Source organism: Schistocerca serialis, chromosome 2, assembly GCF_023864345.2.
Source record: "Schistocerca serialis cubense isolate TAMUIC-IGC-003099 chromosome 2, iqSchSeri2.2, whole genome shotgun sequence".
Taxonomy (NCBI): domain Eukaryota; kingdom Metazoa; phylum Arthropoda; class Insecta; order Orthoptera; family Acrididae; genus Schistocerca; species Schistocerca serialis.
In genome coordinates, this window is record NC_064639.1 from 528594717 (window position 1) to 528613861 (window position 19145).

At 44.0% G+C, this 19145-nt stretch overlaps 1 protein-coding gene across 2 annotated transcripts in view; it reads left to right on the top strand.

Annotated features, from left to right (window-relative positions):
- The window catches only part of LOC126457494 (fibronectin type-III domain-containing protein 3A), a 332842-nt gene that overhangs the window by 96951 nt on the left and 216746 nt on the right, over positions 1-19145 (top strand). For both annotated transcript variants that reach the window (XM_050093797.1, XM_050093798.1), the window contains exon 2: positions 9208-9470. In XM_050093797.1, the coding sequence (XP_049949754.1) occupies positions 9320-9470 (151 nt within the window). In that variant the 5' untranslated portion in view covers positions 9208-9319. The remainder of the gene's footprint in view (positions 1-9207; positions 9471-19145) is intronic.

Consider the following 19145-nt stretch of genomic DNA (forward strand, 5'->3'; position numbering starts at 1 on the left):
GGTTGAGCACCGGTGTAATCCCAGCAGTTATATCGTGACGTTATATACGAGCCGGAGACATGAAGCGACAGCAAATAAGTTCATACCTGGCTTTCCATAGCTTAGAATGAATAACTGCATCATCCAGTTGCACGACAGCGAAAGATGGAGCGGGGTGCGGTACTGCTCAAGACACAGGAGCTTCATTCAGCAGCACTGGGACCGAAATCCCGGCCGACCATCTACATTCAGATTTTCCCTAGTTTCCCTAAATCGCTTCAGTCAAATCGTTCCTTTGCTTCCACTTTGACCGATTTTTCTTCGTCCTTGCCCAACTGATTCAGTGTAATCAGTATAATTAGTGTGATTTTTAGTAGAAAATGTAGTAAAAAAGATAGTTGGCTGGCTCCACGGCATTGGTTAAATGTCCGTAAGAAAATAAATCAAACAAAGAAATAACAGTGCCTTGTATCCGTTATTAGTTTCTGCGAATATTAATTATGATTTGGTAGTAGCGTATACAAACAAGCATACATTTTATGTAATGGAAGATAAGTGTCACACAGTATCTCTGCATAGGACCCAGCAATATAACTGTCGGGTATTATGTCCCCCCTCCGAGCCGACATTCTGGTGAGAGAGAGATCTTAGTAATGTCATCAGTTTTTGACCGGACGTTAGCTGCTCATCCAGACTGGTGCCTGTACTTACTGAAACGTCGTCATCTTTAGGAATGATAGCTTTTCATCTCTCTGATGTGTGTACTACATCCACAGTTGACCTAAGAGTCGAATATCGTCTCATATGCGAATATGTAACCTGTTGAGCACCTACGAGGGGCGTTCAGTAAGTAAAGCAACACATTTATTTCTGACAGCAGATTGGTTTTATTCAGGATTCCAATACACCATATTGTTCCCTACTATTTTGGCTACTAAACCCTATTTTCAACATAATCTCCATTCACTGCGATGGCATTACGCCACATTACCTGGAGGACCTGTATGCCCGCATGGTACCACTCTACTGGCCGACGTAGGAGACATTGTCTTGCTACATCTTGAATTTTAAAATATTCCGTGCTAATTGAATGTTCAAACAAATTTTCGGGTTACAGCCGGTCACCGTTTAATTCATCACACAATATTTTGACTGGCCAGTGCTGAGGAGACAAAATACCCTGTGACGAATTAAATGTTGACCGGCTGCAAGCCCGAAATTTGTTGGAACGACCTCACCATCATCCAAGTACTGCTTTCCGTGGAGTGTACCCTTCAATTGGGCAAACAAATGGAAGTCGGAAAGTGCGAGGTCCGGGCTTAGCGTGGATGGGTAGGGACAGTCCAATGGATATTTGTGAGCTCGTCAGGGATGCACAGACTTGCATGATACCTTTCATTGTCATGGAGAAGTAGTTCGTTTGCATTTTTGTGGCGACGAACACGCTGAAGTCTTTTCTTCAATTTCTTGAGGGTATCACAATACACTTCAGAGTTGATCGTTGCACCATGAGGAAAGACATCAGACCGAACAACCCCTTCAGAGTAGATGATGGTCGCTCGATTTTACCAGCTGAGGGTGCGGCTTTGAATTTTTTTCTTCATAGGAGAGGTGGTGTGGTACCACTCTATGGATTGCCGTTTTGTTTCCGGTTCGAAGTGTTGAACGCGTCTTTCATCATCTCTGACTGTGTTAAATAACAAACTCTTACAGTTAGCCTTATAACACGCAATAAATTCCGCACAAGCGGGCACACCTTTCCAGTACCCCGATGGTGGACGAGCGTATCATCACTACCAACAGAGGCATCTAGTTGCGCAGCTAGGTGTTTGTGACCCGTCAATCATCTCCAATGAGTGTGTCCGCACGTTCCAACATTGAAGGAGAGACAGTTGTGGGCTGCCGGCGGCACGCGGAGAGATCGGACAGGTTTGCGCGACCTTGTTGCAATGTTGACAGACACCTTACCCAACGACTCAACGTGCTTTTGTTTTAACTGTCAGTTCTCCATCGACATTCTGCAAGCTCCTATGAATACCTGTGTTACTCTGGTTTCCCGCCAACAGAAACTCAATGACAGCTCTCTGCTTGGAACGCACATCCGTTACAGACGCCGTTTTGAAGGCTACGTACAGCGTCTCCACCCGTCGAAACTTAATAATACTACGGGAGCTGAAGCAGAAATATTCCAATAATGCCCCACAACAAATTCCGAATTTTTTCAACCGAAATTGGCAGAGAAAAAAATCACTGCATTACTTAATGAATGCCCCCCTTGTAACATAGTCACTACCAAGAACTATATTGTCGAAATGATAACAGAAGAAAGGAAGACTCTGAATCTGGAGTATACAATATTTACTGCAACTTAACAGAAAAATCTCACTAAAATAGTGCTCGTGGGACGTGAAGAAACCACCAATTAAATCCTCATCCCCGTTCCATTTTTCATTGCATCCCTCAAATTTCCTGCTTTTTTATCGATTACTATGTCATCGTAGTGTTTCATAAAGGTCACTGTTTAGTAAGGAATCTACAACTTTCTGCGACGCTTCACGTGGCATCCACTTGGAATAAACGCTTCTTTAAGAAGAATCTCGCCGGCCGCTTTGGCAAAGCGGTTCTAGGCGCTTCAGTCGGGAACCGCGCTGCTGCTACGGTCGCAGGTTCGAATCCTGCCTCGGGCATGGATGTGTGTGATGTCCTTAGGTTGGTTATGTTTAAGTAGTTCTAAGTCTAGGGGACTGATGACCTCAGATGTTAAGTCCCATAGTGCTTAAAGCCCTTTGAACCCCTAAGAAGAATCTCCTTAGACTACCACTGTTCTCTCGCCTGGCATCTTTTTCCGTTTAAAGACGCGCGAACGTCTTCCACCTCAAGCTGGTTCTCGGTCACTCCCATCGAATAAAACAGCGTGCCGCTGGCTGGAAAGTTAATTGTCCGATGACGTCCTCATTGCGTTATTACTGCCGCTGCGGACGTCAGCCGCAAGAGTTCGGAGTGCCGCGCCTTACTGCGAGTGGCGGTCGCAGCTGCGTCTGCAGATGTCTTATCGCCTGGAGAAACACTACCGTGTCTTCTAAGATTTTCATTGAGGTAACTCACGTTGCATAAGCATCATGTTCGTTTAGCAGAGGAAACGGAAGAGTATTGCGAATTGGGAGACACTAACTATTTTGACCCGCGTGATTGTCACAGAAATTTTTAAAAATCTAAACTGGCGACACTTGAAAGGCACAGGCACCATCTTCAGTAACATCAAGACACTATACCGGACACATTACAAACAATATACGGTACTGTCGGCTGCCTGCAGCTAACGGCAACTGCAGATTTCTTGTAACTGGAGATTATAGCGGACAGCTTTGCCGGCGAAAACTGAAGTCTGTCAGCGCTCTCATCATACTACGTGCTTAACAAGATTGTATCGAAATCATTAGAAAGCTGAAGTGTTAGTATAACTATAGCTTGCAGCAAGGTTGGCTTATGATCTCACTGTGTTAAATATTAATTATTAAGCTTAAATAAAGTTATACTTGTCGCCGGTGCTCATACGCGAGGTTTTTCAAACATACATTTTATCACAGAATCACTGTCTCGACTCGACAGACTTATTCCCACGCCCCACGCCCCTGGCCCCTGTGTCCTGTATCTGTAACACTTCAACTATTACCCCTGAGAAGCGTATCTGCACACATCAAAAAAAGTTTTGCATCACCTCGATTCCGAGAGTTCCGGAACCTGGAATAGAGATCTACGTAAACATCATTTCCGCCCTTTTTATTGCTCATGGAAACCACACATTGCGTATTGTACCGCCATACAGCGATACCTTCAGAAGTGGTGGTCCAGATTGCTGTAGACACTGGTACGTCTAATACCCTGTAGCACGTTCTCTTGTGTGGATGTATGCCTGTATTCGTCGAGGCATACTACCCACAAGTTCATCAGGGCGCTGTTGGTCCAGACTGTCCCACTCCTCAATGGCGATTCGGCGTGGGTGGGTCACGTCGTCCATAAACAGCCCTTTTCAATCTATCCCAGGCATGGTCGATAGGGCTCATGTCTGGAGAACATGCTGGTCACTTCAGTCGAGCGACGTCGTTATCCTGAAGCAAGTCGTTCACAAGATGTGCACGATGGGGGCGCGAATTGTCGTCCATGGAGACGAAAGCCTCGCCAGTATGCTGCCGATATGGTTGCATTATCGGTCGGAGGATGGAATTCACGCATCGTACAGCCGTTGCGGCGCGTTCCATGACCAGCGGCGTACGTCGGCCCCACATAATGCCACCCCAAAACAGCAGGGAACTTCCACTTTGCTGCACTCGCTGGACAGTGAGTCTAAGGCATTCAACCTGACCAGGTTGCCTCCAAGCAAGTTTCCAACGATTGTCTGGTTGAAGGCATATGCAATACTTGTCGGTGAAGAAAACGTGATGCCAGTGCTGAGCGGTCCATTCGGCATGTTGTTGGACCCATCTGTATCGCACTGCATGGTGCTGTGGTTGCAAAGATTCACCTCGCCATGATCGTCGGGAGTGAAGTTACGCATCATGCAGCCTCTTGCGCACAGTTTGAGTCGTAACACGACGTCCTGTGGCTGCACGAAAAGCATTATTCAACATGGTGGCGTTGCTGTCAGGGTTCCTCGGAGCCATAATCCGTAGGTAGCGGTTATCCACTGCAGTAGTAGTCCTTGGGCGGCCTGAGCGAGGCATGTCATCGGCAGTTCCTGTCTCCCTGTACCTCCTCCATGTCCGAACATCGCTTTGGTTCACTCAGAGACGCCAGGACACTTCCCTTGTTGAGAGCCCTTCCTGGCAGAAAATAACAATGCGGACGCGATCGAACCGCGGTATTGACCGTCTAGGCATGGTTGAATTACATACAACATGAGCCATCTAATAGGCGTTGCTCATGCATGGTTGTTTACATCTTTGGGCGGATTTAGTGACATCTGTGTACAGTCAAAGGGACTTGTCTATTACACAATATCCACGGTCAATGTCTATCTACCCGAGTTCTGGGAGCCGGGGTGATGCAAAACTATTTTTGAAGTGTGTATATTAAATGAAGTGAAACAGATGTAATATATGAAATGATGTAAAATGGCATAAACACTACAACCTTACATCATCTTACATACTGTACAATTCGATACGAGACCTTTAAAGTCGGTTACAGATTTGCGCAATGCTACTCGTGAAGAGTATAATAGTAACTACATAATTCCATGTATTTCGCTGTCGTTCACAGAATGTATCGGGTATATCACACTTAATGGCGTAAACGGATGCAGTTAAATGTACACGATAGTAGAAGCAAAAACAAAAAAAGTCTCAGTAAACATGGACTTTAAAACGCATAGGTTAAGAGCTATGAGCACTTCATCTTCGATTATGTGAAACAATTCTGTTCCACTGCAAGCTCTTTCCTTTCCATATTTCCGAGTCCTCCCTAGGGCATGGGTGTATGTGTTGTTCTTAGCATAAGTTAGTTTAAGTAGTGCTTAAGTCTAGGGACCGATTACATCAGCAATCCGATCCCTTGGGAATACATATACAATTGAACTTTCCATATTTCGGGAGGTGATAGTATGGACTAAAACAAGAATTAAAAAAGTCCAGTAAATATGGGCTCTAAAGAGCAGTCCGTGAGAGCTATGAGCACTTGTTCACTGTAGGGAAGATGGAGTGATCATAGCTCTTAACGTATGCATTTTGGAGCCCATGTTTACTGAAACTCTTTTTGTTTCTAGTATCGTGTACTTTAAGCTGTAGGCGTGTACGCTCTGTAGACGTAAATGCAGAATCTGACCACAGGAGAGGGGTCTGCCACTTGCACAGTCTGTCCTGCTAGGTGCGTCTTGCGTTTAGACATTTTGCCGTTGTCATTTGTTATCGCTCGTAACCAAAAACAAAAGATAATATTATGTTCGTGGACAAACTGAACGCACTGTTCAGAACATATGACGGAGAAACTTGTGCAATCATAATCGCCGGCGTTGACATTTAAGAGAAAGAAAAATTAGTTTCTAATGTATTTTCGACGACGTCATGGAATGCAGAGTACAGTCACGGATAGGACAATAATGTGGCAAGTAATCGGCCATATTTTTATGTGGAATCAACTTTTTTCCGTATGTAGTACAAAGAAGATACGGAAAACCTGGGTAGATATGGCTGGAAGTGTATTTAAACACCCCTCCTCCCTAATGCGAGCGCAGTTCCTTAACTAGCAACTGTCTCGAAAATTACGTGTATACAGGGAAGTCCAAGTAGACATTTTGGGGTGCGCCGAGGCCTGATGTTCTTTCGTATATACGAATTAAATAACCTAATACGATGTTAGACTAAGGCAATATTTTGTGCTGCAGTGTTGGCGGTGTTTTCACACTGCGTTACTATTGACAGTAGAATGTGAAGATCTTAAGAGTATTGGATTCGGCCCGCATCTCGTGGTCGTGCGGTAGCGTTCTCGCTTCCCACGCCCGGGTTCCCGGGTTCGATTCCCGGCGGGGTCAGGGATTTTCTCTGCCTCGTGATGGCTGGGTGTTGTGTGCTGTCCTTAGGTTAGTTAGGTTTAAGTAGTTCTAAGTTCTAGGGGACTGATGACCATAGATGTTAAGTCCCATAGTGCTCAGAGCCATTTGAACCATTTTATTGGATTCGCTGCTGAGGAGAAATTACATAGAAAAAATCTGGGTGTTTCGGTTGCCTTTCAGATGGTACGGTACTGTCGTCAGGATTGCCCATTCGTTAATAACTTTTCTTTCTTTGCTCGGAGAAAACCTAATGAAAAGGTTAATTTCCCAAGCGGCCGCACAAAGAAGACGGTATGAGAGAACCCTCGTGTCTGACGGCAATTAGCAGGGCGTGGTCGGTGCTACGCTTAGCATCGGCGCTGCTCATATGTTGAGCATACATTCTTATTGCAGATTCTCGAATCCTAGGGTAGCAAATTAGAACTGAGTAGTAGAACTGATTTCCATTGCATGTACAGTTCCAGTTTCTCCCACTACAGTGTCAAATATTTTGGCAAAATAGGTACCGTAGAATTCTGAAAGTAATGGAGAATATGACACCAATTTCGTTAGATATTCATTTGGTAATAGAACATGTTAGGTGACATTCTTCATCCGCTAATACGGTTTGTTTCTCTAATAAACCAGCGCGTACTTTTGTTCACCGTGCTGTTACTTTCCCGCTACTCACATTGTTTAGCATCTTTCACCATGACTGGATTAAATTAGAATCGCAGCTCATTTATTTGCGGTTATTATGAGAGGCAGTCAAATGAAAGTCAAACACCCGCTATAACGGAACCATCGAATGGTTCTATTCAAGAATAATCAACAGACGCGTTGAGACATTCCAACAGCTGACATCTCGAGGACAAACGGCAAAACCAAAAGTGAAAACATCCCACAATGAATGTGCAGCGCTCTCAAGACACTTTTCAGAAACTACGAAGCTCCACAGTCAAAATACCCGGGAATGCCGTCGGACGGAATCATCTTGGTGCACATGGCTTCCTCCTACGGGGGCAGGATCCACCTTTCTGTGAAGTTTGTGGCGTGCCGCTTTCAGTTCAGCATATTGTGGCTACGTGTGTCCTGTGTACTGATTATAGGGCAGCCCTCGGTCTCCCTGGAGAGCCTCGCAGATACCGATACCAGTGTTTACAGAGTGGTGAAATTTTGTGAACTATCAGGCCTCATCCCTAAACTGGTGGGAAATGGCGGCAGACTTTAGTACATTATAAACTGCTCTGCATGTGGGGACAGCCTTCGTCCCAACCCTTGAGATTTCATGTTGACTTTTCGTCAAGGCGCTGATGACCGTGATGTCGAGCGCCCCCTCAACCCAACTCATCATTATTGTCATCCTGTTGCACGGTAATGCCAGCCCCTACGCTGAAGGCTACGTTTCAGCGATTTGGTTGGGAAACACTGCAAGATCGTTCGTACAGCCCGGATCTTTGGCGACTTCAAGAAAGACGTGCGTGGACGTAATTTCAGTCGGGCGAGGAAGTGCAAGAATGGGTGCCGACCGGACCAAACAGGAAGTGATCGTCCCACATCCCAGTGGGATAAGTGTCTTACGCGTATGCTGAATAATCTTGAATGCAACCATTCCATCGTCTCGTTGTGACGGGTGTTCTTTTTTCATTTGACTGCCCTCTTACGAAGTACATGCATGTGCCCAATATCAGTTCAGTGAGTCGATGGTCTTTTATCTTGTGAATGACGCTACTATTATACAAAATCCTATCTTTTGTAGTGGTATTACCTTCGAGATAAGTAAAAAATATTTACTGTTTTGGCTCCTCGTTCGATATGGAAGGTGCTGCTTGTGTCTGTCTTCTCCTGGTTTAAGAAGACGCTCGACTGTGGTTAGAATTCGTTTCATTCTTTATACTGATCCTCACGAGGATATTTACCCCGTAGGTGTATCGGCGAGCTCCCATTAATGATATCTCAAGAGTTTCTTGCTCGTTTTCATGTATTGTGCATTTACAAGTGTACTTATAGCCAGATGGATGAATGTCAGAATTGAATACCCTGACCATATAACTCCAACAGTGGTGATGAGCTAGTTGAAACTGTCAGTCAACTATGAAGATCAGTTTACATCTACATGAGTAGTCCGAAATTCAATTTTGCTGTGAATGAACGAGCGTGTCTTATTAGTCGTTTTCTTCAGGAATACATCTCGGAAGAAATGCTGTACATTCCTAAGCAAAAGCACACTTGTTAAGCCCAATCGTCTTCAACTTTTGGTTCTCTTGCGAAATATGCGACGGAGAATACAACGTTGTTCTACAGTCCTTGAAAAACTGATTCTGTAATTTAAATCTCTGCCATCTCCAACTATATCTGTATAGTATAAATCTTTATTTCGGTTAACGCTCAAAACATTTAGAAGGTGTACCAGTTTCTGCTGCCAATAACATGACAAAAAATATCCGTTTATATCTCCTGAGTACGTACTATCGGTGTAAATGTGCCACTTACGACCGTATCACGGCGTGACAATGGTTATACCGGCTTCTACTGCCGATAACACAACAAATATGAAAAAAACTTTATATTTCCGGAGCCCATATTTTGGGTGCGAAAGTGTCGCTCACAACGGTAGCATGTCGTGACCCCGGCTAGGGCAGCTCTCCTGCGTGGTTGGCGCCGGCGTGCGGCGGGCGCTGATGGTGTGGTGTTGGTTCTAGATCGAGCGGCGCGTGCCAGAGGGACTATGTACAGTAGCGTTGTGACGTGACGCGGCCCACGACAGCAGCAGCGCACCAGCCCAGCAGCCACGAGCCGGCGCCGCAACCTCCCATGTTGAAGGCTATGGTCGCGGGGCAGCCGGTGGAAAACCATAATGACATGTATTGCTCTCCATATGACTACTACCCGGCCGACTTCTACCCGCAGCCGCAGGAGATGTGCCCCGCGCACCCTCACATGTGCGCCGTGCACGGAGACTACGGTAAGGCCCGCCCTGCACCTCTCTCTCTCTCTCTCTCTCTCTCTCTCTCTCTCTCTCTCTCTCTCTCTCTCTCACACACACACACACACACACACACACACACACACACACACACACACACACACACACACACACCAATCCGTACACTGTACTGATAAATGGGAAGTGCCCCAACGGCTAGTGAGACAGGGTTCAAGCAACATTCAGAGTCTACCTTACATTATAAAACCATGTAAACAGATATTTTAATTTGGTTATCATGCTTGGACAACTAATAAAGTACTTATCCTTAGTGTCTCCTGAATGATTCGACGAAGAACGCTTGACCCGAATGACACATGTATCACCAACCAGCTTAGCGCCCGCTGCTTCGCTCATGTAGACGTACAGTCCACACACATTTTTCTTTTGTTGTTGTTTTTCTTTAATCGAATTTTATGTTCACAAACTGCAACAACTTCTAAACTTTTCACGCTAATTAAGGCTAAACGTGGTCTTTCCCGAAAGAACGTCTGACGAAAAAGCAATCCTGGTAGCTGGAGTCGAAGGTTTTTCTTAATCATGCCTTTTTCGTTCTTGTAGTGATATTTCCATAGAAACTTTCATCCCATAACACACATTTCTTTACATCTGAGAAGTGAAATACCAGTTTTCATAGATTTAGCTTTAAAAATATTGTGATATCACAAACATTTTCTTAAAAATTTTCTTTCCTTATTTCAGCCTCACAGGGGTTGAATGTCCAAAAGCAGTGAAACAAGTAATCTTTTTCGTTTGCAAAGCCGGATTCAAAATATTCGTAGGTTTAGATTTAAAAATGCTTTCATAATAAAATATTTTTATAAAACATTTCGTCCCCTATTTCAGCCCCTTGCGTTTCCAAAGGCAGTGAAATATGTATTTATATATTTATAACCGAGAAGTCTTTCCGTAAGTATACCTTCAAAAATGGTTTGTAGATCAATAATGATATATGCAGAGAAAAAACTTTCACACTCATATCCGTAAAATTCCCAAAAACATTGAAAGGCGTATTTCTTTATTTCTGATCGAGGAAACAGATACCAGTTTTCGTAGGTATAGCTTCAAAATTGTCTTCATGGCGACATTTTCAAAAAAACTTTAATCTCCTTTTTAACAACCCCCCCCCCCCTCCCCTCCCATTAGAAATGGAATTTTGAACAGTCCTTCCTTAAATGATGCCTACCTTCTCCAAATTTGAAGTTTCTATCCTTAGCGGTTTCGGTTGGGCGATGATTAGTCCGTCAGTCAGGGCATCACCGTTTATACGTTTATAGATTGCTGTGTCCACACAGTTATTAAAAAGAACATTAATCAGGCCTCTTTTGTCGCTTGATAGTTTCTTCTTTTATTATCTAACATCAGACGGTGAACGGTGAGGTGGCACTTTAAGACACTGGACTGGTACTACGGAGAGGTAGGTGCAAAACATGTCCACCCAAAATGATTCAGAATTTTTTAATGTTTCTTCTGAATAATGCGAATGAATACTTACTTAAACACTACAAGGCCGCTTTGGCACCACCCTAATTCATCTGAGTTGCAGCTCATTCTACAGGGTGGAGAAAAACAACGTGATAGTAAGGTCACAACAGGGTAGCGAATGCTCCATTAAATTTCGGGTGCCCAGCCGCATAAGTTGAGCTTCTTCTAATAATTTCGACGTTCTTGTACAACGTAGAATGCCCAGTGTCAATACAGTTCTGTGCCACCGTCAGTTTATTCGGTTGTGAGACCCAGGTGTACATACGGTGTTCTGCGCATCTTTCATGGACGGTACGTGTCGTTTGTCCGATGCATGAAGGGTCACACTGATACGGGATCTTGTAAACCCCAGGCTTCCGAAGCACCAAACCATCTTTAATGGAACCCAGGAGTACTGCTGTCTTCGGTGGAGAGTGAAAAATCGCTGTGGTTCTCAGGATCCGTCCTATTTCACATTACAGACAGCGGCTTCAGATTGGATAAGTTATGGGATCCAGCGCTTTCAATAATAAACTTCCAAACAAGTCGCGACAATAAATCTCAGTGGAATACATTGACATCCCACATTGGATCAGTTGCACAGCCACAGATATAATTCATGCACACTGTACTTCTCTGCCACCGATTAACGCCTCTGGCGCCTGTGAACCAGTCGCCGCATGCGCAGTGGCGTGGTCCGCGAGTTTAAAGATGGCTGAACGACATACAGCCGAAATAGCAGAAGCTGAAACTGATTTTTTGCAACTGCATACCCGAAACTTAACAGAGCAGTCATTGCGCCGCGAAAACATGAAAATACAAAGGGCAGGGATAGTCGAATCGAGCAAAATTTTCCATGCGTTTGAAATGCTCCATTGTGGAGCTACGGCGCTGAAACGACAGCCAATCAGCGAAGTGCGTGTTCTTCAACTAACCTGTCCTAGCTAACACCTGTTATGCTAAAGTGCGCGATTAGTAATTAAATTAGTCGTAAATAATGACTTCAGCAGAAGAGCGAAAGCTAGGCAGATTTCAAATTCCTATGCATCACTGCTTACATTAGATGCGAGTTTTCTGTGTGGTTTACTCGGTGAAGCTTGACTATTAACTCTTTTGCGGCGGCACCCGAGTAGGACTCTTGCAATGTTAGTTACTCAGGTGGACGCCGTCTGAGTCTCGTTAGTGTAGTGCTTAGCCGCGATTGCGCCTATCGGTAATCATGTAGACAGCACAAGGAAGAATCTCTGCAATGTGCTGCCACGTAGTGTTCGAATTCAGTCCTATCTATACTCGAATACAGCGCGTTATACAGTGCTGCTCTGTGTTGTCTCTATACTAGTCTCGTCTGTCAATAAGAGCCAGAAGAGGAGAACGTGCCCAAAAGAAACGTCCTGATTGTGTCCAAATTTTGCTGTAGCTCTTTGTATGCGTTAGTGTTTCAAAACAAAACGCTATTAGGCAAGTTGTGTAAGAATAGCGTGTACAAATTTTCTTTCGGAATAAAAATATGGTTCAGTAAAACTGTATATTTACTAATTTTACTATCTCATAATTCACCTTCTACGAAAGGTTAAAAGGAGGTTACATCGTTTCAAGTGACACATCACACGAATTTATTGCATGTATAATTGCAGTGCTATGATCGCCGGAAAATGTGTTGAAAGAAACCGCCCAGCGGCCCCAACCACGGTAGCTCAGGCCCGTCTCGAAAGCGTTAAATCAACTTAGCTAAAAATACTGTTATCCATTAATTGCTTAGTCGGACAAAACAGCACTGCTAGATGCACTCATAAACACTCTCGCACTCGTCACTGGTTGGCTGTCTTTTATGCCCATAGATTAATAGCAGTGCATTTCTCGTCTATAGTTATCCAAATTTTTGCTTAATTGTGCGTCCTCTGCTCTGCTCTAATCTTACCAGTCCCTCCCCCCCCCCCCCCCCCACCCTCGTCCCCCTACGCCCTGTATGATGAGCGCGATGTAGAGGAGACATTAAACTTCAATCTAGTTCCATTCGCTCTTTACAGAGGAATATTTGTTGTTTTATTTCTGTAATTTGATGAAAGATTCCGGACCCGGACTGTATACTGCGTTAGGAATACTTTCACAGATGTGTGTTTCTTACAGTGTTGCAGTTACATTAGCTATACACCTACAGTCACACTTCCATTGCCGTGCGGCTTCTTTTTTTATTATCATTAATTTTTTTGTTGAGAAAATGGAAAAAACAAGCGTCAGTACAACGTGAAAGTTAAGTTCGTTGGAAAGGTTTTTCTGTTATACCAGAACGTCAATCTCTGCCACAATCATTGCTTGTAAAACATCAAGGCAGTATTAGAGTTCTGCACATGTACAAGTCAACTGTTTTGATTGCTTTATTGATTCCTGCACGAAAGGTAGCCATGTTACTGCCATGGCGTGTACATGCGATCCTTGATGTAACCCTACAAAAAGACGTCTAACGACATGGCATGGGGAGAACGCAGGGACCATGCGATAGAATCATCACGGTCCATCCACATCTCAGAAAACGTTTACCGCATGCTGTTCAAACTCCAATATCCGGGTGCATCATCATGCTGAAAGATGATGGATAGCTACAGCTCTTCGGTCTGTGGTAGAAGAAGCTGAAAATATTTCCCATTATTCCCCAGGTAAATATTTCCCATTATGGTTTTACCTGCAAGAAAATCGCCCTATCATCCTATCGTGCATTAGGCCACACCAAACACGAAAATTCGGGTTATCACAGCTGTCTTAAAGTGTATTTGTGGGTTTTCGTAGACCTATAGCCCTTTCTCCTGATCTGACGCCATTCTGTTGCAGCCCAAGTCAAATCTGCAAAAAATGACAAAGGAGAATGTCGTTTTACTAGAAGCCACAAAGCAGTCTCTCGAATAAGTTTCCAAGTTACAATTTTTTGAAAAGCATAATGGAACTTTATGGACACAGTATTTTAACAATCATAAATTCTTGAATATATTTTTGATGACAAAAGTTAGCATAACGAAACAAGTTGGTTTTTATCCTGAACCTTGTTGGCTGCTGTCCAGAATGAAAATATTTTGAATAATTACGGATAGAAGGATTTTAATACCTCGTGAAGATAATGAGGTATGAATAGTAAACCAAACTGGAGAAAGGAACAGGACGTGAAATATTCAAAGGAAGCGTCCCGGCAGTTGCTTTAAGCGGTTAAGAAAAACCATAGAAAACTTAAATCTGGATGGCCGAACGTGGATTTGGAGCCCTGCGTCCCCCACAGCGGATCCAGTGTCTTAATCAGTGCGCCATCTCGCTCAGACTGAACACACACACACACATACGCACACGCACACGCGCACACACACCCCATCCTTTGTTCTAACGTTGTTGGTGTAGGATGCTGCAAATATTAGCTAACGTAGAGATTAATGGTTCAAGTGGCTCTAAGCACTATGGGACTTAACATCTGAGGTCATCAGTCCCCTAGACTTAGAACTACATAAACTTAACTAACCTAGGGACATCACACACATCCATGTCCGAGCAGCATTCGAACCTGCGACCGTAGCAGCGGTTCCGGACTGAAGCGCCTAGAACCACTCGGTCACAGCGGCCGGCATAGAGAATAATAACTAGTATGTCGTCTTCTAATCTGAGTAGTTTTGATACACTGTGTGAGAAACTAACTTTCAGTAAACAGCATGTTATGACAGGATATGCGTTGTTGTGACACATGACAACTTATTAGTTCAATAACAGTAACTATAGTACTCTAAATCTGAAGTCCCTATTGCTAGCAATTTTTTGTTTTTTAGAGAACTGTAACATAAACTCATTAAGTTATGTGTTGTACTGGCGACGCTATCATTAAAAATCAGAGATATGGACAAAATTATGACCTAAACAGTGAAGAACTTGCCCCTATATGTAATGTTATTTATCAATTTACTTGCTTCCGTATCTCTATTAGTGTGCACGACAAACTTAGTAGTAAACTCCTTGAGTCTTCTACACTGCTTAAACACACTGCAAGTCAGCTACCCCTACGTATGGGTTTTACGCAACGTGCAATGCCTTCAGGTACCACGCGCAAGAGTTTCATATTCTCTCGATGGTTACGAGCAAACTGTCAGTGATACACAAAAATAAACAAGATCTTTTCGTAGGAAATATTATGTCGCTGAATTTTGTATTTGGATACGTTTTCGCTGGAGACCGTGATTTTCGAATTGTTCAAGGAAAACGGATAAAAGTGACCTCCTAACGCGTTTTTCTTGAGTGCCTCGAAAACCGTGATCTCCAGCATAAACATATTCCTGTACAAAATTTGACTACATTAAATTTCCTACAGAAAAGACCTGTTCATTTTTTTCTATAATACTAATAGTGTGGGCTTAGATAGCGAGAAAGTATGACAATCTTGAGCATAGTTTTCGAAGACTTTGCGGATAACATAAAACCTACTGGTAGGAGCAGCTGAATCACCTTTTTTTTATCTTAGTCTTACCGTGGCACTAGTGTGACTTGATCTAGATCCCAGAGAAGCCGACAGCAGACATCGAAGGAATCCTGACACACTTCGCTAGGATGGTAACAGGTCATTACAGCTCAGGCGAATATCTGACAGAGATGTTGCTGGTGAATATTCCGTCGATAAGACTCAGCGGACCCCAGGAGCACATCTGAAGATGTCCAATGCAGCTCTGTACGAGAGGTCACCAACGATCATACAATCTGGAAGATTCAACAGCTACTAAGTTTTCATTTTACGTAACAAAAGAACTCCGAAAACTTAAAAGGGAATGTCTGAAAAACAGCCAATTTCGTTCTTTCGAAACACTTTTATGTGGCATTCGGGAGGACGACTGTTCAATCCCGCGTCCGGCCATTCTGATTTAGGTTTTCCGTGATTTCCCTAAATCGCTCCAGGCAAATGCCGGGATGGTTCCTTTGAAAGGGCACGGTCGATTTCCTTCCCCGTCCTTCTCTAATCCGATGAGACCGATGACCTCGCTGTCTGGTCTCCTTCCCCAAACAACCCAACCCCAACTGGTAGGTGGATCGATATTAAAGGCACACTGTGCAACAGTTCTGGAGACTCCACCTTGTAGCTTGCGCAGGGATCATAAGAATAAGTTAGGCAGAGAACTGGTTGCGTACGAATGCACACAGGCAGTCCTTTCAATCAGCGAATGATACTGTATACGACAAATTACTACCATGCCGGATAAAGAGCTTTACGAGTAAATACATAGCTACATGGATGATACCATTTTCTGTAGTCAAACGTTCAGCAGAGAGAGAGAAGATGGGGGCATGAAGATTCTGGGATTGAAATTTCTTGCTGGTCACCCAGATATAGGTTTCCTTACATCGTTAAAGGCAAATACCCACCTTCGCAGAAGACACGCTCGATTTCCTGCCCTGCTGTTCCGCAGAGGTCACGTAAACGAGTAACAGGCTACCGTTACAAAATTGATAACGGCTCGCAGTTGTGATATTTTGGCGGACGCGCGACGACCGGCGGACTGCTTTTCGCATCGAGCGGGGCCTGAGAGAACGTGCCTGGCACATATCGGCTATTTCTCCCCGCCGCCGCCGCAGTGTCTGAGAAATGGCCGTTCCCCGCCGTCTCCCCGCTTGCTTTATTCTCGGAGCGCTTGCGCAAGCCTCCCGTAACGCTATTTGTCGCCAAATTCTGGATCGTTACTTGTAGCTGAACTGCTAAGAGATGTGCCATTAGGTAGGAGAGGTGGGGGTAATTGAAGGGTTAGGCTTAAATGAAGGGGGATATACTCAGCTTAAAGTAGAGAAAATATGGATTCTCACTACTGTAGCAGGTGCGTTACAGAATCACATAATCAAATTAGTGTAACGATTATAACCAATGTGCTAAAAATGTTGAGCGATTTGGAGCGCAGGAAGAAGCCTGTATTAAACTGCATGTCGATTGCCACTGGGGTGGACAATTTTGATGAAATTTAACATAGTATAGTGATAACGTTCAGAATCACTTGAGCCACTTTGTGGACTTGTTACTCAAACATCAAAACCGTTTGCGATACACACATTTTAGCATATTTTGGACATCCAGAATGGGGATATCATCTACACAGGTTACAATGACAGTTATAACTAATGAACACACAAACCGTATTATTGGATTTGTTGCAGATTTCGCCCATCAGACGCGAGGATCTTCTGGCCTGATAACAACACGTTGATAAACTCTGCTTGGCGCCAAATTCAACACGTTCACTCCAGGCAAAACTGTAATGAATCAAATAAACGTGACATATACCGACTCATATGTACATTAAATATTAGGCATCTCCGTATTCCCTTCGGTAGGCGGAGTTTTCTTCCTCCACTCCCCACCACCCCTCCCTTTCAGGCCCCACCCCCCTCCGCCCCACCCACCTTACTGCTCGAAAACTATAAAGACGTCTTGAACAAACTATTCCTAAACAAGCCCAGTGCACAGTCACCTATCGGGTTTCCTATCTAACAGAATCCGCTGCTGACAGAAATTTAATTTTCAGTATTTCATATAACAGTTTACTGACCGAATTTAAAAATTGAAAATACTGACAAAATCCACTCATTAAGAGGTATAATCTTACGTTAGATTTTACACAGTAAGACAAGTATTAAAGCTAGCAACTAGATTTGTCTTCAAGCAGTGCAACTCGTGGTGCACAAATACCCAGATTATATTCATCCTGTATTTGAGACTGAGAGCACTTAGCGACTTCCAGCAGACTTACCACAGTTTCAGATCTTTTCAAAACGTTCTCGCGTACACGCTTAACTCACTTGTAAAGAAATCAGAAGTTGTTTTGTACATTGGAGTTGGATTCTTCAGAGTTTTGTGTTTTTATTGGTATGTTCCTAAGAGCTGCTTTAACCTACCTTAACACAGCCATTACACAGTCAAATAGAAAAATAAAAATTGAAAACTAGGCTGTTTAGAAAAATGCTATGAAAATTAAGTTCTGAAAGAATTTTAATGCGTTTACACGGTTTTATGAAATAGAATTTTTCGAGTCGATTTCCGTGATTTCCTCCAAAATGTAGGTAAGGGCTATCGCTTAGATTGCGACCAGTTGAGTGGGATCCGCAATTTTTTAGGTAACGTTTGTTCTTTATTGGCGTTTTCCTTGCAGTTCGTCGTTGCTTTAAAGGCCCGATTTACGACACATAGTCGCCGCATCTCAGGGACGAACGAGAAGATCGTTTACAGAGCGCAGAAGTGGCTTCTTTCCAAGTGGGCCGCTTGGCGGCATTCCATTAGCCGCCGGGGTAGCCGGTGCGGTCTCCACGTCACAACACCAACTCAGCCGGACCCTGGCCACGCACAAGTAACTGACAGCTTCCACGAATAGCTCTGATGCGCACACTCACGCCGCTCGCAAGAGATATTACTCCTGTTGACAGCGTGAAATACGTGTGAAACCTTTGGTCAGATTACACCTGTGCAGATACCGATGTTACATTCTGTCCCCAGGAGGTAGAGTGGTGTCCGCGAAAGGTAGAAACACTGTTTTCGTAATGTTCCGAACCCACATCCTGTAATCTCTCCAGAAGATTAGTAGCATCGCACATACCTCTTTATAGAGTGTGTTTAGTTTTATTCTGCCACCGTCTCCGTTTTGAACGCTTTTCAATTGTGTTCCCTACCAGAGTAAGCATACGGGTGTTATAGTAAACGCAGATTGTAGGCTGTCATTGGCAGAATCTTAAAGAAATGTAACTCATCCCCGAAAGAAGTGTCTTACAAAACACTTGCTCTACAGATTCTGGAGTACTGCTCATCAGTCTGAGACACTTACGAGATGGATTAATAAGAGACAGGGAAGAGCCAACAGAGACTGGCGCTTTTCGACAAGGAGTCGTTTAGTGGGCACGACAACGTTACGGAGGTGCATACCAAACTGTACTACTGAGTGAAGTGGCGCGGTAGTTAGCACACAGTACTCTCATTCGGGAGGACGACGGTTCAAATCCGCTTCTGGCCAGCCTGTTTCAGGTTTTCTGTGATTTCCCTACATCGCTCCAACCGGGATAGATCCTTGAAGCGGCTCGTCCGATTTCCTTCCCCATCCTTTAGCGACCGAGTACAATCTCGGATTGTTAATGACCACCATGTCGACGTGACGGTCAAACTCTAACCCTTCTTTTTTTCCTTTCTTCCTTTCTTTCTTT